This window comes from Artibeus jamaicensis, unplaced genomic scaffold (assembly GCF_021234435.1).
Source record: "Artibeus jamaicensis isolate MK-2021 breed Jamaican fruit bat unplaced genomic scaffold, CSHL_Jam_final scaffold_916, whole genome shotgun sequence".
Lineage (NCBI taxonomy): Eukaryota > Metazoa > Chordata > Mammalia > Chiroptera > Phyllostomidae > Artibeus > Artibeus jamaicensis.
Genome location: NW_026522059.1, coordinates 38,942,909 through 38,966,546, shown reverse-complemented (window position 1 = coordinate 38,966,546; position 23,638 = coordinate 38,942,909). Strand labels below are relative to the sequence as shown.

At 39.5% G+C, this 23,638-nt stretch overlaps 2 protein-coding genes across 7 annotated transcripts in view; one reads left to right on the top strand and one right to left on the bottom strand.

Moving 5' to 3' along the window:
* Window positions 1–2,596, top strand: part of TRIM55 (tripartite motif containing 55) — a 39,102-nt gene extending 36,506 nt beyond the window's left edge. For 4 of the 6 annotated variants that reach the window (XM_053661231.1, XM_053661230.1, XM_053661223.1 and 1 more), the window contains one exon: window positions 2,277–2,596. In XM_053661231.1, coding sequence (XP_053517206.1) covers window positions 2,277–2,399 — 123 coding nt within the window. In that variant the 3' untranslated portion in view covers window positions 2,400–2,596. The remainder of the gene's footprint in view (window positions 1–2,276) is intronic. The other 2 variants (XM_053661229.1, XM_053661224.1) reach the window with 1 other exon arrangement.
* Window positions 2,597–4,110: 1,514 nt separating this feature from the next.
* Window positions 4,111–6,114, bottom strand: CRH (corticotropin releasing hormone). Its single transcript, XM_037148968.2, has 2 exons — window positions 6,061–6,114; window positions 4,111–5,247 (listed from the first exon to the last, which is right to left on the bottom strand). Exon 2 carries the CDS (start codon window positions 5,231–5,233, stop codon window positions 4,595–4,597), a length of 639 nt encoding a protein of 212 aa, XP_037004863.2. The 5' UTR covers window positions 5,234–5,247; window positions 6,061–6,114; the 3' UTR covers window positions 4,111–4,594.
* Between the last annotated feature and the right edge of the window lie 17,524 nt (window positions 6,115–23,638).

The window sequence follows — 23,638 nt, the reverse complement described above, 5'->3', positions numbered from 1 at the left end:
TTGAGTATATACCCAACAATGGAGTTGCTGAATAATATGGTAATTCTATGTCTAATTTTTGAGGAGCCACTGTACTATTTTCCACCACAGCTATAGCATTTTCCATCCCCACCATCAGAAAAAGAGTTTCTTTTTCTCCATATCCTTGCCCTTGATTTTAAAATGTTTTTCACCTAAAGAGATTATGGATAATGTCCACTCTTGGCCCCGGTTCTTTTCTGAAAGATAGCCTATCTGAAAGATAAGGTCCATATTGTTTGGAGGAAAATCTAACTGAGGACCTGACAGTGTGAAAGTAGCAAACCCATATTGTTTAATACCAAATTTTGAACGCTGTAAGGCATTAACAGCTAAAACATTTGAAACAGAAGATAGATTTTAAACTTGAGTACAGAAAAGGACAAAAATATACTGAAATTCCAAAAGCAGTCCCAAATGGTTTATTAGCAACCAAGGGTGTCACAAAGACTATATCCCTCTGTGGAAAATACCTTACCCAACTAGTACCGCCCTTTAAATATCTTAGAACAGCTGTATAGAAGTTTTGCTAGATTAGAAATTGCCTTCAAGGAAAAGAGGCTACAGAATGAACCTGATGGTCTGTTCCTCTAGGCAGAACTCACTATTCACTCATATAGAATGGTTAGAAAAAAGTACTTTATATGTCAATGATATGCCCACATTACTTGTTTTTGTTTTTTGTTTTTGGATTTGCAAGAGTAAGGTAACTACAGTGGGGAGGAGGAGGAGAAGAATTTGATGTGCACAAATAGGCACAGGATTCTGTCAAGATGATGATGTTCATTCCACTTCAACTTTAAGAACATTGAGGTAGCCAACCCATACCAACAGAATCCAATAGCAGCCTTTTTGTAAAAGCCCAATTGTACTTGATGTCAACTATTCTTTCGTAGAAAACTCCATGCTTCAGTTTTATTCTACTCTGGCTAATTGATTTTATCATATTATAGAGCAACATGGCCATGGGAGAGATAATCTCAAAGCCATAAGGACTCAGGAAAATTTTAATGAACATGAAACATTACCCCAAAACATACATTTAGGGTGAAATCTGATAAAGTGCAGGACAACCACTCATTTTTCACTCTAAAAATATTTTGAGCAGCAACAAAACTACATACTTATCCAAGTTCTGCTTTGCCTGTGCCAGATATTGTCCATCCATGTAGCAGCTTCATAAAATCACCTGGGGCTTCTACGTTGAATGCATGTGCCTACCTCATTGCTTTGAAATTAGTGACATTCTAATCCAGTGGGATAATCTAAGTTATCAGAACATGTTAGCCTGTCATGGGTAGTTCTCTTAGGGAGACCTGTGTTTGTTGTGGTCACTTTAAATATAAGGAGTCTGAGTTTATACATCAAACTGCATCTCAAGAAGTTTCTTTATAACTGTCCCTCATTTCACCAAGTTATAGTTGAAACAAAATGTCGTAAATACAGGGTGTGGCAAAAGTAGGTTTACTATTGTGAGTATATAAAACATGGTTTATTCTTGTATTATTATGTATTAATTATTGTATTATCTTCCATATAAACAAAAGTAAATCTACTTTTGCCCCACCCTGTAAATTCCATTTGTGCAATTAGATTGATCAGTTACTTCAAAGGTACAACTTGTATCTGTTCAGTATCTATAAAAGACAAATATCTTTTAGAGAGGTATCTATATAAAAGATAGATACCTCTTTAAAAACATTGATGTTATTAGATTTTATGGCCTAAAAAAAGTTTTTCATTCATGATTTTCTCAAAACTAAGCCTGTATTTTTGCAAAAATTATACTGTATATATTCACATCCTAGTAGAAATTCTTACTTTAGCAGTGGAGATATTATAATAATTATAATAATGTCCTGTGATATCATATGATGTAGCAATGTCATTTAAAATAGGATTGTATTTATTCTGCAGACTTTTCTAAATCCAAATTCTTGTTAGTTTTGAGGCAACTTTTATTTCAGTAAATAATGTACAAAAAACCTTTTAAAAAATGTAGAATAGCCTGGACTCTTTCCTAAGAACTTCCCACTGCATGCATTACTGTTGTCCCTTTTTGGATCATGAGTGTGAATTATGTTCATGGCTCTTGACCATGGCCAAGATAACCTGAGCTTGCTATCCATCCCTAATAATAATTATGTTCTGTATAATTATTATGATGACCATCCTTTCTTCTCAGTAGAAAAGTGACTGGACCAACCCAGAAAGGACTAGTCTCTTATTCCTCTGACTCAGACTGTCTTCTGTTGCAGATTGGATTTGAGGACCCTCCCCTCCAGGGACAGGCTGCAGTTTCAGGGAGTGGGAATGGAGCTGATTCTGAGCCAGCTCGCCATGTCTTCTCCTTTTCCTGGTTGAATTCCCTGAAAGAATGATGTTCATTCCAACTGCTGCCCCTCTGTCTGCCTGGCTGAGATGCACACAGGCAGGAGGGAAACTGGATGAAATTTATATGATGCAGATGATGAAAGGGACCTCTGAACAAAATTTCTTTTAAAAAGATCTTTAATTCCAGATGCCTCCTCTAACACATTAATGGAAAACAGTTGCAGAAAGCATTGGAAAAAAGAAACTTGATCTTATGTAAATCTCTTATTGTGTGGGAAACATTACAAAGGATGTGTAAGTGTGGTATGTGTGAGTGTGCGTCAGTAACAAGTGACAAGTGTGGAAAAAAGTGGGCACTACACTCTCATCTCAGACAGGCACTGGCTTTTGTTATTGTATCATAGTAGCTCTTATTCTCTTTCCTTTTTAACAATGCAGATGGTCAGTGAAATTCAGTATTAATTCAGAAGTGACTAATTTATCAATACATGGATGGAAGGTAAATCATTGACCAAAGGTATGAAATGTTTCACAAAGGTTTTCTCTTTTCCCTTATATATATTGCTGGATATATATCTAGAAATGTTCTTTGACTCTGGTGACACTTTCATAGTCCAGAAGGCTGAAAAGGTCTAGGACATTTCTTGTGACATTTTTCTAATCTTAGTTTTAGATATGCAGATATCAGGCACTTTAACTGAAAAAAAAATCTTTTCAACAGGAACTGTCTACTTTCTCATGTATTCACTGAGACACAACTGCATGTATTTAAATATATATACACACAATATAATATATATGTATATATATTTAAGTCATGTTTTATTTGTCCTACTATAATTCCTCCTTCAGAACATAAGTATAACTTTACTCTGTATGAACTCTTAAATAAATGCTGTTTTTAACAATTTAGTCTTATAATGATTTATTCAGTGTTTTCATTTCATCTTATTAACCCATTAGTCAAGTGTATTTAAAAGGTCTCAAGGGAAAAAGCACTTCCATACATCCAAATTAATTTTGAAGGATTACACATTCATGAATTTTTTAAGTTATAACTAAACTACTAAAGGTGAATTCATTGTAAAACTAGTTCAGTGTGTTATTTGATTTTAGAAGTGAATAAAGATAGTTTATATTTCTAAGAATTAAAGTGATTAGGGTTGGCATAGACATAAATAAGGAGGGTGTCTGTGGAATTATTAAAGTCAAAATATTCTTCATATTTTTTTCCTTAAGTGCCATTTTATAGCAACTAAATTTAGCTGTTTTAAGTGGAGAGGCTATCAAGTTCTCCTATTAAAAAGTAACCATTGAAAAATACTTAGAAAAAGTATTTTATGAATAATGTGTGAGAATTCCTCATAGAAAAAAATGCAGCATTTTGGCCCTACAGTTTGGAGAAGTGCCCTTTCTCAATTCTTCCTCTCTTTTCTTTCTTCCTCAAACATCTCAAATTAGTTTGCACCTTATAGTTAATCAGGATTAAATGTCATTTCCATTATGAATTGATTTTAGAACTGAAAGCAACTTCCCAAATTATTTAACTCAATCTCAGAGTAGTAATCTGAGGTACAGAGATGACCCCAAAAGATCACAGGACTTATATTTGTATCTGTGGTGGAAAGAAATGCCAGGGCTTTTGTTTTTTCTTGTGTCGAAGTCAGCTTGGAGGAAGCCAGTAGCTGAGAGTATTTTTTACTACAGGCATTGAAGAGGAGAAATAAAGTCATGATTACGTTTGCAACATTTATTAAAAATATAATTATCGAACATTCTCTTACACAACCAAATTGACCAAGGATTGTAAAGTGGTTTTATTACTGAAACATTTACAAGGAAAAGTTGATTCAAAGAGCTTACAGGTTTTCTCTCACCCACCCAAGAGAACGACATTCTCTTTGGCTTGGGCTGCCAAACAAAATCAGTTGGGTGACTTCTGTCTGCTTCTTCAAAATGTTTCCTCCTGGGTCTATACTCTTTCAATCACCATTAAAGACATTTGGAAATGGAAACTAAAAGTAGACAATACAAATACCATTTCGTTGCTATTACTGCGCATGAATACACTTTGTGCATGCTAATTAAGGAGTAGAGGCGCTCTTGCTGTACATCCTCTACGTTTCAAGCTATATAAAAATAAACAAATGATATTAAACCAACACTATGGTACAGAATACTGTATATTTTTTATTTTTGTGCTAAATGCAGAATCTTTAGGGCAACAGCCAGACGCACCGTTTCATTTCCCAACAATCTCCATCAGTTTCCTGTTGCTGTGAGCTTGCTGCGCTAACTGTTCGGCCCTGGCCAGTTCCAAGACTTCTCGGAGGAGGTGGAAGGTGAGATCCAGCGAGATGGGAGCTTCCTCCGATCGCCTCTCCTTTTCTGGTGCCTCCGAGCGACCGCGGAGGGCGCTCTCAGTGCCACGCCCCGCGGGGCCCGAAAGCCTGTCCAGCGGGCGCCGGCGCTGCGACCGCTGCTGCAGCAACACGCGAAGAAAGTTGTCGGCTACCTGGTCCGGCGAGGGGCGCCTGCCGCCACCGCCCGCGACAGGCGCAGAGGCAGACCAGGAGGGAGCAGCGGTGCTCTTATTGGGGTTGCCCTGGCGGAGGAAGTATTCCTCCCCCATTCGGAGCTGGACTGGCCGAGACTGCAACTGCTGGGGCTGCTGGGGCTGCTGGGGCTGCTGGGGCTGCTGGGGCTGCTGGGGCTGCTGGGGCTGCAGCTGGGGCTGCAGCTGCGGCTGGAAGAAAACCGTGGGTTGGGGGAGCTGCCGGGAGCCTGGGCCAGGCCCGCGGATGAGGAGGGCCCTGCATGGTGTGCAGGGCAGGAGTGCCACGAGCAGGATTCCCACGGACACGAGCAGCGGCAGTCTCATGTTAGGGGCGCTAGCTGCGACACAGGTGTGGGCAGAGGGCGGAGTAAGAGAAGGAAAGAGAGAAAGAGTTGGTCAGAGTTTAGCTCAACAGGAGACGCGCTTAGGGGAGGGGCAGGGGTCTTCCTACTGGGCGCCAGTAAACGAGCTCCGGGCTCAGGAGGGCGCTGTCCGAGGTGTTGAAGCCCTCGAGCCGCGACTAAGAGAGCGGGTGTGCAGGGGGACCAGGAAAAGGCACGCCTGCGGGGGGCTCGGAGCCAAAGCTCAGCCCCTCGCCCAGCTGGAGTGACCCTTCTCCTTCTAGACCCCTGCAGTCCCCTTTCTATCCCTGGGCCCCTTTCTAACGGCCCCCGAAACTGATTTCTCCGAGCTCTAGAGAGGATCTACAAATTTAAGATCTCAGCTGCTCTAAGCCCCGACCCCTTTCCGGATGTTTCAGCGTTTTCCTCCAAATTGAGAACTTCTGCCTTCTCCTCCTCCTCTATCCCTGCCCCGGCGTCCTTCTTTCAGGGATCAGGACCGGTGGGGCGCTCCGCTGCACAGCCAGCGAGGAGTAACTGGAAGTTCGGGTAACGATGAGTAGCCGTCTAAGTTTGCTTTTGCCACATCCCAGCTACTATCGGGATGTTGAGGAACCGTCGGGAACCACATACACACACACACACACACACACACACACACACACACGCACACACACACACACGCATGCACACACAAACGCCCGCCAGCCCGCCCGCCCGCACAGGGACAGCGGCCGCGGCTCCGCGGCGCGCAGGAGGCAGCCCGGGCTGCGTGGAGCTGGAGGCACGTTCCGTCTAAGCGCTCCCTACCTCCTGAGGCGCTGCTGCAGAGGAACGTCTTCGCGGCTCTTAAGGGGGATTTCTTTCCTTCTCCTTTCTGTATCCACTCTGTTTTTGTCTCCCTCTTCTCTTTCTCTTCAGTCTCTCAACGGACTTGGGCTCTGAGTTTCTCCACACCAGAGCCTGGAGTGCGCTTTTATAGCATCGACCCTCTTCAGAAACCACGCATTTGCCTAATAAGCTGACGTTCTCTTGACAGCTCGATTGCGTGCTGCCTCTGCTCCTGCATAAATCATAAGGCCTTGCCAGGGAACTAGGGGCAGAATTTTTGCTATCTCAACACTGAATCTCACATCCAATTATATCAACAGATATTTATCGCCTCCTCGGTGACGTCAAACAGCCCTAAAATGGAAGGACTTCTTATGACTTGTCCATTGACAAAAATTCTTGAATGAGATTTCCCAAGTGTGAAAGCATATTGACCTCTTGCTACGGAAAAGCCATTCTGAGGATCAGAAAAAGAGACAGCGAATGGGAGGGGATAGGAAAGGAAAGTTCAAGGGGCGGGAGGTCTATCGATGCACAGTCCTATAGGGAAAGCAACCAGTTACAGGAGCAGTTCTGGATCCTCTCCCCTTGTCCTCCTAACTTCACTGACCCAAGCTGTCTTGGGCAATACCTCAGTATCTGAAAATATCCCTTTGCTAAGAGACAAAGTTTCCCATCACCTTCCTGCCTGGATAAGAATGAAGAACTAGGAGCTGGACTACAGGGACACTCAGTTTTTAAGCCTCTAATTGCTTTTTCTTCCCAAGAACAGATAACAGAATTATGAACCTACAGAGCCGAGACCAATAAGCCTCTTAAAATGTAGCTCAGGTTTTTAAAATAATGGCAAGAGCTACTCCTATGATGAAGTGGGACAAACCAGGTTCAGTCTGGGGTGCAGCAAAGATCTTAAGTTCTTCCAGGACCTTATTGCTCCTTCTTTGTCTCTTCCATCAGAACCTGAAAGTAACTGTGGACTTTTCTATTCCCAAATTAGAGATAGAAAGGACTAGTGAGAGGTGTATGAGTTAAACAATCTTTATTTAGTTTACTAAGTACAAACCCAATGAGAAAAGCATCTGTTAACTTCCTATTTCATCTTGGAAAAGGCTTAATCTGCTTTATAATGGAGCATGTTTACATTAATGGATTAAACCTGTTAAAAGGTAAACTACTCATTCATTATACTTCCAAATACTATTAACATCTACAACATCTATGGATACAATAATATCCATATCAGGGGCACCTAGGGTTTTTTAAAATTAGTAATCATTTATTTTTACAAATTCAATGTGTTCCATGGGAGACTGATAAATAAATAAATAAATGCTCTCTGGCACCACCACAGAATGGAATGCATATAAAACGCACTCTCACATTTTGAATTAAACTGATACTACCATATAGGTGGGAGGCAGTTACCTCTAATTCTGCAATTCAAAATGCAGTGAATGTCAGACTCTGGTCTGACAGTTCAGCTTCTAGATAACAATCAGAGTTGTTTATCAGAAATTTCCTCATTCCTCACTTCTGGTACCTCTGCTGCTTTCCTTGTTGCTAACATGGCAAATGATGCAATGCATATTCCAACACCTATTTGGGTTCTATACCAATCTACAACTTCTCTTAGAAATAAAAAGAAGGTAAAAAGAGAAATTCTGGTAGTTTCCAGAGAAGTCAGCCCATAGTTGGATCATTGTCCCACAGAACATCCTTTTGATAGGGGAGAACAGAGAAAGAAATGTGTCTTTAAGGAAAGATGTGAGTTGTTAATAGAATATCATGATTGTGGACAATGATTGAGATTTCAGAGGAAAGTTGTGTTTTATGTTGTCAGGGAGCCTACAAAACCTTAACTTTTGTTTTTGTGGGGTTTTATCACTTTTAAGTTGGAATGAATCTCAACTTTTTTGCTTACTTTCCTTTATGAACCCTTCTCTGTTCCTATTGGCAGATACCAGCTTGGATGTCACTCTGGAAGTGGAATTAGATTTGGAAGGTGAAATTTAGGTAAATGGATGCAGAAGAAGAACAAAGAAAGGAATAAATCCAGCACATTAGCTAGGGAGACCCAGGCAGTTCCTCCAGAGAAGACATGTTTTGGGCCTATCTTATTGGGCCATATGGAAGATGTTGTTTTAACAGAGCTCCCTCATCATTGTTGAATCCTTGCTGTGAGATTTTCCTAGAGTAGGCAGTTAGGGTCAAAGTGACTCTGACTAAGAGTGAGGAAAAAAAGGCCTATATCCCTGAAGAACAGGGAGTGGGCAGAGTAGTCCCTCCCTACTGATAATTTATCCCAAAGTTAGATCTCATCAAATCACTGAATGTTCACCTTAGAATTGGCTTGAAGAGATCATTTGGTTTAAATGAGAACCAGAGAGGTTAGTGACTTACCTGAAGTCACTCAACTAGTTATGGGAGGTTCTTTTGACCACCAGCTCTATTATTTTTACAATGTAACAATGCCCTTTGAACTTCTTTTTCCAGCAGAAACACATGAACAAACTTAAGTGAGAAGACAAATTTAGGTAAAATGTTATATTCATACACTAATCCTGAGGTAACTTTTCTTAGACTTTCCTTGTATTGATAAATCTTATCACATATATATCTCCCTAGCCATGAGAACACAGAGATTCTCTGTGCATGCTGATGCCCGGGAACCCAATTTTAAGTGTCTGCATGCACCCGCTGCAATTTACTTTTAAGCTGAATCATGTAACAGGAAGTTTTTTAATGCATTGCCAACTTAAGATGCATTAATTTTGATATAGAGTGATATAGTTCTCAAAATAAGGATAGAGATGTATGATTAGAAAAATAACATGGTGCAGAGGACTTACATGTGCAGTAAACTAAATGCCAAAGTCTGCAAAAACACCACTGACAGATTCTATCTCACATGAAGGAATAACTTTTTGAAAGGAGTCATTGGAGAACCAATGTAAATAAAACATAATATATGGGATAGCTAAAATTTAAAAGATATGGCACAGCAGTCCAGTGAATATAGAAATATCAAAAACAATAGGTAACTGCTGGGCTTATTCCTGTCATCTTTATATCCTTGCTCTTTTGAGGAGTATTGCAATGCATTGCTTCTATTGGCAAAGTTCATGGCAAACAAAGTCTACAAGTCTGCTGACTGAAACATTTGTTGAAAGAAATCTACCATCTCCAATGACAGCATTTAAAAATGCCTAAGGTGGACAGGTGGTTTAGTAACTGCTTGTCACTGTGCTTTAGATGGATTAATAACTACCCCCACATCCATTGGAAGAGCTAGAGAAAGGATCTTACACAGCATAAATATCTAACTGTCTCACAGGTAATGTAATTTCTAGTCTCTGATTATCAAAGCTATTCATCTTCCTTGTAAAAACTTGGAACACTGAGAAAGGTATAAAGAAGAATATAAAATTGCTCATATTCTAGAATGTAAAGACAATCTCAGTTAACATTTTGTTGTTTCCCTTGAGAAATTTTTCTGAGTTTATACATTTTACTTAATTGAGGTAAGACTGTGTTCCTGACTGTGAATCTCTACTAAAACAAACAAACAAACAAACAAACAAACAAACAAAAAACACACCAGAAAAACCCTCTCTTAGTTAAGAGAAAGATAATTGGTTGAAGGAATCTTTTCCAGATTCCTAGGTTAGGTTTAGGACCTGTGTTTTTTGTTCACCTAACATCATGAATGTCCTCCATCATAAAGCTCACATTGTAAAATCATGACTGATACCACATGCATCTTCCTTGCTGAACTGTCAACTGTGTGATGGAGATTTGATTCTATTTATGAACTTCCATATTCATTACTCCAGCCCCTAGTAAATACTAAAATATGGTAGATACCCAACAAGCCTTGAATAGGTAAACTATAGAAAATTTGTTGAATGAATAAAGTATAAAACAACCATTCATAAGACTATTCATCCATAAATAACTAGATATTTTGTAACTAAAATTTTATAACCTACTTTTCACTTAAAATTATATTTCAAATATTTTCCTATATCTAAATGACATCCATTTTATTGATAGCATGGTATTCCTTCAAGAAATGTATCACAATTTCTATTTATTCCTCATTGTTGATCACCATTCTAATAACCTGCTTTCTAATTTTTCTTCAGGATCTTGCCCTTACATCTTTAAATAATACTCCCACAGAATCTCTTTCTGATCCTTCAAATATGAACATTACCTGTTTACTCCCCATACTGTAAAATATAGACTATTACTATCCCTTCAGATTTTTATATACTCTCCTGCACCTTGATAACCCAAGCTCTGTCGTCTGTACTTTTACTTCGAGAATGCCAGTGTTACTATTTTTATAACCATGGTTAAGTCTTGTACTTTGACTGTAGATTGACCTAAATGTAAAGTTTGATATAGTTATTAATTATTGACTACATAAAAATTGTTCACTGTAGAACAAAGTCATAGCTCTGATTAGATTTCCTTCCTTGTTTTTGTCTTACAATTATCACTGTCTTTTTTATATTCACAGTTTGGTTTTTCCTAGAATTGTTTTAATTATTTTCCCAATTTTCTTCAGATTTCCAATCACAACAAGTAATCTATCAAGTCCTCCTGCTCTTTTTAAGACTCCTCTCTGTGAACACGCAAACCTGCTGCTTTCAGTCTGGTCACTTTCTATTTAAAAATTATTATTTGTGTTTTCTATTAAAAGACTCGACCTCAAAATTAAAATAGCAGGTTATTTTGCCAAAAAGTAAAGAGTGTATTCAGGAGGCTGATCACTTTCTAAATCTGCTGCACATCTTTCTTTCTGGGATTTTCTGTTTTTCTGAATTAAATTCACTTTATGATTTATTTACTCTTGATATGTGCATTTACTTTGCTAGAATACAGCCACAGATAAGTTTCTGAAAAAAAGGATGTATGGTAGGTAAATTTTCTGAGTTCTTGCATTTCTGAAAATGGTTTTATTTTACCCAAGTCCTTAAGTGGTATTTTAGCAAGGTACACAATTTCAGGTCAAACATAGGTTTTTCCCAGAACGTGGGAAATATTGTTCCCTTGTGTTTTATCATACAGTGCTGCTGATAAGAAATTCAACATCATTTGACTCTCATTCTTAATAGAACCTGTTTTTTTAATTCTTTCTTAAAGATTTTAGTATCTTTGTTGTTGATGTTCTAAAATTTTACAGTGGTGTTTGGGTGTTTTTTCATTTATCTGTTTTAACTTGGAGACTCTTGCTCTTTAAGCATGGGAAAAATCTCATGCATTATTTCTATAATAATCGCCTCCATTTTCTTTCTTCTTTCTGGGACTTCTATTATAAGATGTTCACCTTCTGTTGGCCCTCTGTGTTATGTCCTTTACTCCTAGAACACTTTGCTTTGGGTTCTACTTTCTGGGAAGGCTTTATATCCTCTAGCTCTTTTGGGGGGTTGTTTTTATTTTTTATTGTTCAACTATAGTTGTCCCCATTTTCCCCTATTATTCTCACCTGCCCTACTCACATCTTACCTTCCACATTCAATCCTCACCCCACCCTTTGTCTTTGTCCATGGGTGCTTTATACAACTTCCTTGACTAGACCCTTCCCCTATTTTCTCCATTCTTCTTTTCCCCTCCCCTCTGGTTATTGTCACTTAGTTCTTTATTTCCATGTCTCTGGTTCTATTTTGCTCACTTATTTGTTTTGCTGATTAGATTCCACTTACAGGTGAGATCATATAGTATTTGTCTTTCACTGACTAGCTTATTTCACTTAGCATAATACTCTTCAGTTCCATCCATGTCATCTCTAAAGGTAGGAGTTCCTTCTTTCTTTCTGCTGTGTAGTACGCCATGATGCAAACCATGGTGCATGGTTTTTTGATCCACTCATTTACTGATGGACACTTAGGCTGTTTCCAGGACTTAGCTACTATAAATAATGCTGCTATGAATACTGGGGTGCATAAGTTCTTTTAAATTGGTACTTCAGGGTTCTTAAGGTATAATCCTAGCAGTGGAATTGCTGGGTCAAAAAGCAGTTTCATTATTATTGTTTTGAGGACATTCCATACTTTTTTCCACAATGGTTGCACCAGTCTGCATTCCTACCAACAGTGTATTAGGGTTCCCTTTTATCCACATCCTCTCCAACACTTATTGTTTGTTAATTTGTTTATGATGGCCATTCTGCCCGGTGTGAAGTGGTATGTCACCGTGGTTTTAATTTGAGTCTCTCTGATGTCTAGTGATGCTGAGCATCTTTTCACATGTCTCTGGAACATCTGTATGTCCTCCTTGGAGAAGTGTCTTTTCAGGTCCATTTTTCAGTTGGGTTGTTTGTCTTCCTGGTATGGAGTTGTGTGAGGTCTTTATATATTTTGAAGATCAAGCCCTTGTTTGAGGTATCACTAGCAAATATGTTTTCCCATTTGGTTGGTTCCCTTTTTATTTTGCTGTTTTCTTTAGCTGTGCAGAAGCTTTTTAATTTGATGTAGTCCCATTTGTTTATTTTTTTTCTTTATATCCCTCACTCTAGGGGACATATCAGTGAAAACATTGCTACATGGACTATCTGAAAATTTTCTGCCTATGTTTTCCTTTAGGGCTTTTATGATGTCATGACATATTTAAGTTTTTTATCCATCTTAAGTTTATTTTTGTGTATGATATAAGTTCATGGCCATTTCATTTTTTTTTTTTTGCATATAGCTGTTCAGATCTCCCTACACCATTCATTTAAGAGGCTATTTTTATTCAATTTATGCTCCTACCCACTTTGTAGAATATTAGTTGACCATAGAGACAAGTTTATTTCTGGGCTCTCTATTCTGTTCTATTGATCTATGCGTCTGTTCTCATGCCAGTACCAGACTGTTTTGATTATAGTGGCCTTGCAATATAGTTTGATATCAGGTATTGTGATCCTTCCTACTTTGTTCTTCTTTCTCAAAATTGCTGTGGCTCTTTGGGGTTGTTCATGGTTTCATATTAATTTTTGAAATGTTTTTCTATATCTGTGAAATGCACCATTGTATGTTAATAGGGATTGCATTGAATCTATAAATTGCTTTGAGTAATATGGACATTTTGGTAATGCTAATTTTCCCAGTCTATGAACACAGTATATGCTTCCATTTATTTGTGTCTTTCTTAATTTCTTTCAGTTGTGTGGTTTTCTGAATAAAAAAGACTTTTACCTCCTTGGTTAGGTTTATTCCTAGGTACTTTATTTTTCTTGTTCCTATAGCAAATGGGGTTTTTTCCTAATTTCTGTTTCTGATATTTAATTGTTGGTATACAAAAATACCTTCAGTTTTTGAATATTGAATTTGTATCCTGCTATTTTGCCAAATGCACTTATTAGGCTGAGTAGTTTTTTTGGTGGACTTTATAGGGTGTTCTAAGTACACTATTATGTCATCTGCAAACAACAAGTTTTACTTCCTCCTTTCTGATTTAGATGCCTTTTATTTCTTTTTCTTGTCTGATCACTGTGGCTAGAACTTCCAATACTACATTGAAAAGAAGTGATGAAAGTGGACAGCCTTACCTTATTCCTGATCTTAGTGGGAAAGCTTGTAGTTTTTGCCCACTGAATATGATGTTGGCTGTAAATCTCTGGTATATGGCCTTTATTATTTTGAGGTATGCTTCCTCTAATCCCACTTTGCTGAGTGTTTTTATCATAAATGGGTTCTGTACCTTATCAAATGCTTTTTCTGCATCTATTGATATGACCAGTGATTTTTGCCTTTCCTTTTATTTATGTGATGTATTATATTTATTGGTTTGTGAATATTGTACCATCCTTGCATCCTTGGATGAATCCCACTTGATCATGGTTGGTGGTCTTTTTAATGTATTGCTGAATGTGATTTACCAATATTTTTTTTATGCCCACTTTTTTTAAAATTTATTTTTTTATTGATTATGCCATTACAGTTGTTCTATTCCCCCCCGTCCCCACCATTACCCCCCCTTTAGTTTATGACCACGTGTCTCAAGTTCCCTAGATTCTATATTTCCCATACTATTCTTGCCCCCCCATCAATTTTCTATCTACTGTCTATGATACTTATTTTCTGTACCTTCTCCCCCCTTCTCCTCCTCCCACTCCCCTGTTGCTAACCCTCCTTGAGATCTTCATTACTATGTTTTCACTCCTGATCTAGCTGTCCTTTTAGTTTGCTTTTGTTTTAGGTGTGGTTCTTAATAACTGTGAGTTTGCTGTCCTTTCACTGTTCATCTTTTTTATCTTCTTTTTCTTAGTAAGTCCCTTTAACATTTCATATAATAAGGGCTTGGTGATGATGAACTCCTTGAATTTGATCTTATCTGAGAAGCACTTTATCTGTCCTTCCATTCTAAATGAAAGTTTTGCTGGATAGAGCAATCTTGGTTGTAGGTCTTTGGATTTCATGACTTAGAATACCTCTTTCCAGCCCCTTCTTGCCTGTAAGGTCTCTTTTGAGAAATCCTCTGACAGTCTGATGGGGACTCCTTTGTAGGTGACTGTCCCCTTATCTCTTGCTGCTTCTAGGATTCTCTCCTTCATTTTAATTTTGGCTAATGTAATGATGATGTGCCTTGGTGTGTTCCTTCTTGGGTCCAATTTCTTTGGTACTCTCTGAGCTTCCTGGATTTCCTGGAAGTCTATTTCCTTTGCCAGATTGGGGAAGTTCTCCTTAATTATTTGTTCAAATAAGTTTTCCACTGGTGGCTGTTCCTTTCCCCCTTCTGGTACCCCTATAATTCGGATGTTGGAGCATTTAAAGATGTCCTGGAGGTTCCTAAGACTCTCCTCATTTTTTTGAATTCTTGCTTCTTCACTCTTTTCTGTTTGGCCATTATTTGCTTTCTTCTGGTCTACTCCATTGATTTGAGTCCCAGTTTCCTTTTCATTGCTATTGGTTTCCTGTGCAATTCCATTCATTTCAATCAGTTTCACCTTCATATGTTTGTCTAATTTGTGGCTATAATCAACCAGTTCTGTGATGATCCTGATGACCAGTGTTTTAAACTGTGCATCTGAGAGTTTTGCTATTTCTTCATTGCTTAGATTTATAGGCTCTGGGGCTTTGAGATCTTCTTTAGCCATTTTTGGTCTGTTTGCTCCCATTAAGTCTGAGGAGCAGAGCCTTGGACTCCCAGGTGGCTGGGTTGTGACTCTATATGTGGAGGTGGGGTCAGAGCGGGGAAATGGTGGCCCCTCTGCTGTTTCTCACAGCTGGGTGAGGAGCAGAGCCTTAGGTTGTTCACAGTGGCAGGGCCACTTAGGTCGCTGGATTATGACGGTGTATGTGGAGGCGGGGTTAGAGCGGGGAAATGGCGGTGCCCTCCGCTGCCCCTTGCCGCTGGGGCTTCTGGCTCTCGTCCAATCGCCCACTCCCTCGCTTGTCTATCCACACACGAATGCGTGACCACAGTCAAATCACAGCCCTGCTCCCTCACTGTTTCCCTGCGATTGCTTGCTGAGTTACCCACCAGGTCCAACCCTGTGCCTGGATTCCACACGCCTGAGTCCGTCTGACCAAGTTTTCCTGTGCTACCCCACTCTGCCAGCTGCTGGTTTTGCCCCTCTTACTGGTCAGGCTGAAGAATTTGTTGTTATCAGACTTCCGAAAAGTTCAATTTTCTGTGTTCTGACTATGTTTTCTGTTGCTAATATTTAGTTGTCTCTAAACTTGGTTGTGTGAGAAGGCACGGCGTCTCCACCTATGCCGCCATCTTGGCGGAAGTCTGATTTGCCAATATTTCATTGAGGATTTTAGTGTCTATGTTCATCAGCAATATTGGCCTATAGTTTTCTTTCTTTGTTGTGTCTGTATCTGGTTTTGGGATGAAGATGATGATGGCCTCATAAATTTTTGGAGTCTTCCTTCTTTAATTTTTTGGAATAGTTCGAGAAGGATAGGAATTATCTCTTCCTTAAATATTTTGTAAAATTCTCCTGTGAAACCATCCAGTCCAGAGCTTTTGTGTGTTGGGAGTTTTTTTATTACTGCTCTCTAGCTCTTCAATTGGTTTGTTTTACAACCTTATATTTAACTTCCATATTTTTTATTTTCTCCCTTCTATTTTCTTAACTCCCGTTTTTATTTTGTAGTATAACATTTCCTCAAATTTCCTTAAGAATCTTATCTAGAAAGTTTCTAGACTTTCTTTCTTTGAATTATATATTCTATTGATGATCATTTAAATTTTTGTTTATCTTGGTTCTGTATTTTATTTTGGTGACTCTCCTTAAGTCCCTTAAGGTAATTATACATATGAATAATTACACTCTCATATTTACAAATTAGGCAATACAAATTAGGCTGATTGGTAACTCTTTATGAAGGAAAAGGATCTTGCCTCACCAGCCTTCCTTTTAGGCTGATTAGATGGTGAAGCAGTCACTATTTTGGAGATACCATAAATGACACATTACAGAGAAAATTTCTCTGGGGCTGTTTAATTTCAGTTAAGGAAAATATACGTATTAGTTTCTTAGAGCTACCATATCAAAATGCCACAGACTGGGTGATTTAAGTTACAAAAATTTATTTCCTCACACTTCTAGAGGCTTAATGTCCCAGCGAAATCAAAGTGTAAGCAAGATTACTTCTGAGGCCTCTCTTTTTGGTTTGTAGATGGCAGTTTTCTTCCTGTGTCTTTACATGGTCTTCCCTCTGTGCCTGTCTATGTCTTAATCTTCTCTTCTTATTAGGATACCAGTCATATTGGATTAGGGCCTACCCTTACAACCTCATTTTACCTTAATTACCTATTGAAAGGTCCTATTTTAAATTTATTTATTTTTAAAGATTTTATTTATTTTTAGAGAGGGGAAGGGAGGGAGAAAGAAAGGGAGAGAAACATCACTATGTGGTTGGTTGTCTCTTGTATGCCCCTACTGAGAGCCTGGCCTGCAAGCCAGGCGTGTGCCCTGACTGGGAAATTGAACCAGCCACCCTTTGGTCTTCAGGCTGGCACTCAATCCACTGAGCCACACAAGCCAGGGCAAGACCCTATTTTTAAAATACAGTCACTTTCTGAGGTACTAGGGGTTACGACTTTAACATATAAATGTTAGGGGGACATAAGCCAATAGCAATGTGTTTTGCAAATGTTTATTTACTTGCTTTTTGCTTAACAGGTAGACATTTGAGTGCTTGGCATTCTACACATGAGAAAGGTTGGTAGAGGGGTTGACTATCCTTATAAGGGGACTTTCAAGTATCCTCACTATTTTTGACCCCTCTTCTTATGCCTGCCTTTGATAATACTTAGAGTTTCCATGCCTAGCACCCTTCCTGAGCTCCTTCTGATGTTGGAGGGGTGATTCCCTACAGGGCAGTTGAGCCCTGAGCCAAGAGGGTTCTTGGCTTCATGCATGGAAGAATTCAAATGTAAGCCAGCATATAGTTTAAAATAGAAGCAAGTTTACTGAGAAGAGAGAATAAGCAAGAAAAGCCACACCACACACAGAGTGGCAGACTCTCCTTGCAAGAAAAGGAAGAGAGACCCCAACCATGTCCAGAGGTTGAGCTTTTATCTGTTTGTAGTTTCTTTTCTTTTTTTAAATCCTCACCCAATGACATTTTTTACTGTTTTTTTCTCTTTTAGAGAGAGAGGAAGGGAGAGAGAGAAACACTGATGTGAGAGAGAAGCATTGATTGGTTAAACTCCCGTATGTGCCAGGACCAGGAGACTTAAATGCCCAGACCAGGGTCTAAACCTGAAACCCAGGTATATGCCCTGACAAGAAATCAAAGCTGCAACCTTTCGGTCATGAGATGACACTCCGACCAACTGAGCCACACAGGCCAGGGCTCTGTTTGTAATTTCTATGGAAAATTACTAGTATGGGGAAATAGTGGGAAAAAAAAACTGGAATTAATTTAAAACTTTATGAAGTTTATTTTGTGGACTGCTTTCCTTTTATGGTATGGGTAAACAATAAGGTATGGGTGAATAGCTATTTAGAAATCTTTATAGAAATTTTCTTTGTTCTAGAGACTTGCTGTGGTGTGCTTGTATTTTTGGTCAGCTAATTTCCATGCCAGTCAGCACATAGCCGGCCCCTGACTTAATTTAGTGCTTTACTTCAGTAATTTATATAGTTTTCATGCACCTTGCTTGTATTACTTCCTCAGCTGTCTGCCCTTTGTGTGCTTTCTGCCACAGCTTCCTAACTGTTTTTCTCAATAATTATTCCATTTTCTCTTCTCTCACTCCTCAGCTACCCCTTTGCTGACCTTTTATAGCTGTTTCCTCTGTCTTGTTTCCTCAGATACCACTTCATCTTTTCTTCTCTCCTTATTTCAGAAGTTTGTTCAAACCTTCTCACCTGCTTATGGTCCTTACCCTGATCTCTTCATCAGTTTAGGTTCATACTATAATTTCATAGGGTTTCAGCAGGAGAGGAAGTAAAAACACATGCACTTTGGAAAGGCCTTTCTGAATGCCATGGGAAGAGTAAATTGGAAGGGCAAAGAGACAGACAGGGGACTCATGGTCCTAAAATCATTACTGAGGCAGAAGTTAGGAAAAGTCTTTGGCAAGTGGAATGGGGAAACTGAGAGACAGCTGATTCAAACTGGCTTTATCTAGCATCCTGACTCACCTGCCTCCTTCACCTCTGCAAAACCACTTCCTTAAGCATTAAACCCTCAGGTCAATGAGGTTCTGATCAGCATCAAAAAATACTAGGAAGAAAGTCTCAGGTATGTTCACCACAGAGACAGAGTTTTTGTCAAACTATATAACATCTTAATATCAGTTGTGTTTCAGCTGTAGGCCCATAAAAGTAGCAAAACCAGACAAGGCAACACCATGGCTGGCATCAGGACCAGATGCAATGACCAATGACCTCCTACCCCAGCACTAATCAGTCAGTAGAAATGATTAACCTAACCATACATGCTCATTTTTATGAATTAACATATTAAAGGACACACTTACAAAGCTGATAACTATTCTATTGAGATCCTCCCTTGAATTCTCCCCTAAAATTCATGACTTCAGAAAATGGATAAAAACCGTTAAGACAAAAGACCCAGTGCAAGCTCTCTCTCTCTCTAAAGCATCCCTGCACCTTCTTTCCTTTGGCATACGGCTTAGCTTTCCTTCTCCTGAGCTCTAAGGGTCCCCATGAGACTTGCAACCAGGGGAGCAGTGGCCAGCGGCAGCTCTTCCTGGGATAACTCCCTGAAGCTGCCTCCAAGGGCCCTTCTTTTGCATCTGTAACTTGTTACCTGAGTCCATGCAGCCCAGCTGGCTTACTTCTTTTACCTCCATGACTTTCTAAAAAGTCAAGGTATGTCTCTGAGTAAGCTGCTCAAATCTTCCCTTTCAGTGTACTTCCACTTTGCATGCTAAATAAGCCTCCTCTTGTGCTAGAATTTTGGGCTCTGATACTTTCTGTGCCACATTGAAGAACTGAGAGTGGACATCACTAGTAACAATTACCACTAGACCTCTACAGAATGAGTATCAAATGCTGATGATGACAAGAACTATACAAGACAATGACAGTGTCTCCTGTGGATTGCTCTATGAGCCCAGGACACTATCTGTGTGCAGCCACACTCCTACTCAGGGGTTGGTGGGGCAGAGCTTCCTTTCAGATCCCCATCAGTTATTAAATTTTTCAGCATCCAGAAATTATCATTGGGTGCCTTATCTCCATTAATGAGAAAATGACAAGAACTTTGTTACTCCTCCATTATTTTTCCAGTGGTTAGGAAGTAATCTACCCTGGGGAGATGACTCAGAGCATTGGAAAAGGGACATCGTTCTGTTTCTCTAACAAGCCTTTGTCTTGATAGACAAGATTGACCTTTCTATTTACATCATAATACATCAAATTTTCTGTTTTAGGTTCTAGATAATAAATGGAGGGCAGTGAGCGGATGTGTGTGAACTTCCTGTCATGAAGGGCAATTTGCAGGAACGAATTCCCTCACAACAGTTGGTCATAAGAAAGAAATCCATCATCCAAACATCCTGAATAGGTATTTATATTCATGAACATCTCTTGACTCTAAAGAAAGATTCCCAAAGAGCGCTTCTAGGAATGTTACTTGTGTTACGAAAGGGTGAAAAGAGGGGAAGGTGTTAAAGAAAGGTTAAACATACTTTTTACTGCAGAATTTGCTAGTATTTCAAGATAATTTTTCTGCAGTAAATTCCCAAATCTTCAGCATTTCCAGGCTTATTTGTCCGCAGAGCATGTTTACTGTGAGACTAGTTGGGAAACATAACAAGCCAAGGCATTGACAGGACAAAGCTGGTGCCATTTGCTACTGTGGCGCCATTTGCTGAGCAGGCCTATGACCTTGTTAAACACGACTGCTGTTTCCCTCTTCTGAGCTTATGTCCCCAGGACTGGAAATTACTGGAACACAAGAACAGAACCTAACTAACCACTCCCCACAGCTGCAGGCTAAAGATAACATTGGAGCAAACTGCAGTTTATGCAAAACCAACCAAAACCTCACAGCCCAGGGGCCACACAATAGTAAATCCCGACGCTTCGTAATCCAATAAAAGCTCAAAGTACCCACCCCTCAGTACTGGTGCATTTCTGTGTCTAGTCCCTTTCCACACTTGGGAAGTGAATACAAATTTTGCTCTTTTCATTTTCTTCTCTTTGTGAATTCTTTCATAGACAGCATCATCAACTACCCTAACAGGCATCTTATGAGGAGTCAAGATACACTTCCTTTGCCATCCATATAAAAGTCCATGATTAGAGCTATTGAGTATTTTTTACCACTCTTAGGATAAATTTTCACACTTAAAGAGAGGGTGTCAGTGTACAGGGAGACATCTGTTGCCAGGGTTTTCGAATATCACCCTGCGAAGAGTTGTTCCCTTACAGCAAGGAGAAGCTGAGCTCTCCCTCACTACCCAAGAAATGGTCAGTTCCATTTGTATACTTCCTAGTCAGGGGAAGGAGTTGGTCTCTACAGCATTTTAGCCCAGTATAAATCTGTCTTGCAAAGGAGGACCTTTTTTGAGTGTGAAAATGTAAAAGTGTTCTACACAGAACTGATTGCAATGGGTGACACCACGTTTTTTACAAAGGATATTTAATTTCTCAAGAGGCAGTAAGCAATGAGGGTTGCAGGGGTGAACACAGATGATGATGGGCAGCCAACATTCAGCAGCTATGGATTTCAAAGACATTGCTACTGGTTGTGAGTTCAAACCAATTGTGAACCTTGCTGCAACTCTGTTTATATCCAAGTCTTCAATCATATGTCTCTGGAAAATGTGATGTAAACTATTATTATGAAATCTATAGTTAATTTTCATGGGTGTGCTTCTTTGTCTCCCAGCTTGCTGTGATCTTACTTCCCACTCCTTTGTAGTCTGTAACTTCTAGTACACTGCTTACACATGGTAATGTTTGTTGGTTGTTGGAGACTGACTATGTATGTCTGATTTAAGATAAAGGCTAGATCAATTCAACAGAATTTCGTAACTGTGAGTCAATGAATTCTCAAAGGGATGGTTATGTGAAACCTATATATGGGAAAGAAAGGATCCATCTGATTTACCACATTCACCATTTTTTTTTACATCAGTTTTAGGTGATCTGAGCAACAGTTTTCCCAGGATAATGGAAAGATTTAACAGCCTAAAACTGCAGCAAAGTTTATTGCTTCCATTTATTTATTTATTTATTTATTTATTTATTTATTATTTAAAAATATTTTTTATTGATTATGCTATTATGGTTGTCCTATTTTTCTCTCCTTTAGTCCCCTCTGCCCTGCACTCCCCCTCCAACCAGCATTCCCCCACCTTAGTTCATGTCCGTGGGCCATACATATAAGTTCTTTGGCTTCTCCATTTCCCATACTATTCCCAACCTCCCCCTGTCTATTTTGTACCTACCATTTATGCTTCTTACTCCCTATACTTTTTCCCCATTCTCCCCATCCTCCTCCCCAGTGATAACCCTCCTTGCGATCTCCATTTCTCTGGATCTGTTCCTGTTCTAGTTGTTTGCTTAGTTCATTTTTTTTTATGGCTGGAAGTTGATACTTGTGAGCTTGTTGTCATTTTACTGTTCGTATTTTTTATCTTCTTTTTTCTTAGATAAGTCCCTTTAACATTTCATATAATCAGGGCTTAGTGATGATGAACTCCTTTAACTTGACCTTTATCTGGGAAGCGATTTATCTGCCCTTCTATTCTAAATGATAGCTTTGTTGGATAGAGTAATCTTGGATGTAGTTCCTTGCTTTTCATGACTTGGAAAACTTCTTTTCAACCCCTTCTTGACTACAAGGTTTCTTTTGAGAAATCAGCTGCTAGTCTTATGGGAACTCCTTTGTAGGTAACTGTTTCCAATTCTCTTGCTGCTTTTAAGATTCTCTCCTTATCCTTAATCTTGGATAATGTAATTATGACGTACCTTGGTGTATTCTTCCTTGGGTCCAACTTCTTTGGGACTCTCTGAGCTTCCTGGACTTCCTGAAAGTCTATTTCCTTTGCCAGATTGGGGAAGTTCTCCTTCATTATGTTTTCAAATAAGTTTTCAATTTTTTGCTCTTCTTCTCCTTCTGGCTCCCTTATGATTCAGATGATGGAACATTTAAAGATGTCTTGGAGGTTCCTAAGCCTCTCCTCGTTTCTTTGAATTCTTCTTTCTTCATTCTGTTCTGGTTGAATGTTTATTTCCTCCTTCTGGTCCAAATCATTGATTTGAGTCCCAGTTTCCTTCCCTTCACTGTTGGTTCCCTTTATTTCACTTCTCATAGCCTTTACTTTTTCCTCTATTTTGTGACCATACTCAACCATTTATGTGAGCATCCTGATCACCAGTGTTTTGAACTTTGTGTCTGATAGGTTGGCCATCTCTTCATCACTTAGTTGCATTTTTTCTAGAGCTTTGATCTGTTCTTTCATTTGGACCATATTTTTTTGTCTGAGCATGCCTGTTAAATTGTAAGTAGTGGAGCCTTAGGTACTCACTAGGGCAGGGCAACTCTTGTTACTGCCATGTGGTGCTGTGTGTAGGGGAGGGGTCAGAGAGGAAATAATGCCTCTTGCTCAGCTCTCAGTCAGATTTCAGTCCCTTCCCCCACTACCCATAAGCAAATTGGGCCCTTCCGGTGCTGAAGAGCTCAATTCTCAGGTGAGTGAGCTTGTGTACATTCTAGGACCCTATGGGTCTCTCCAATGAACTCTCCTGTGAGGCTGAGGGTTTCTCCTGCTGCCTCAAGACCCACAGATTTTTTCAGTCAGAGGTTTTGAGACTTTATTTCCCCACACTGAAATCCTGGGTTGCATGATCTACCTTGTTCCCCAGTTGCTCAGGCCAGTTTATTTGCACTCAAATGTGGGACAGCCCACTCCACCAACTGGTGCCTTGCCTGGTCCACCAGCTGCCACCTCACTCTGGTCCTCCAACTACCACCTTGTTGAGAGTCCTCTCCACCCTGGCTGCCTGTCTCTGCCCCTCCTACTGGTCTGAATGAATATTTCTTCTTTAACTCCTTGGTTGTGAGACTTCCATATAGTTCAATTTCTAGCAGTTCTGGTTGTTTTTTGTTCTTAAATTTGTTGTTGT

What these genes read in the sequence shown, in the direction of transcription:
- CRH (XM_037148968.2), bottom strand. Translation starts at nt 5,233, where the DNA reads ATGAGACTGCCGCTGCTCGTGTCCGTGGGAATCCTGCTCGTGGCACTC.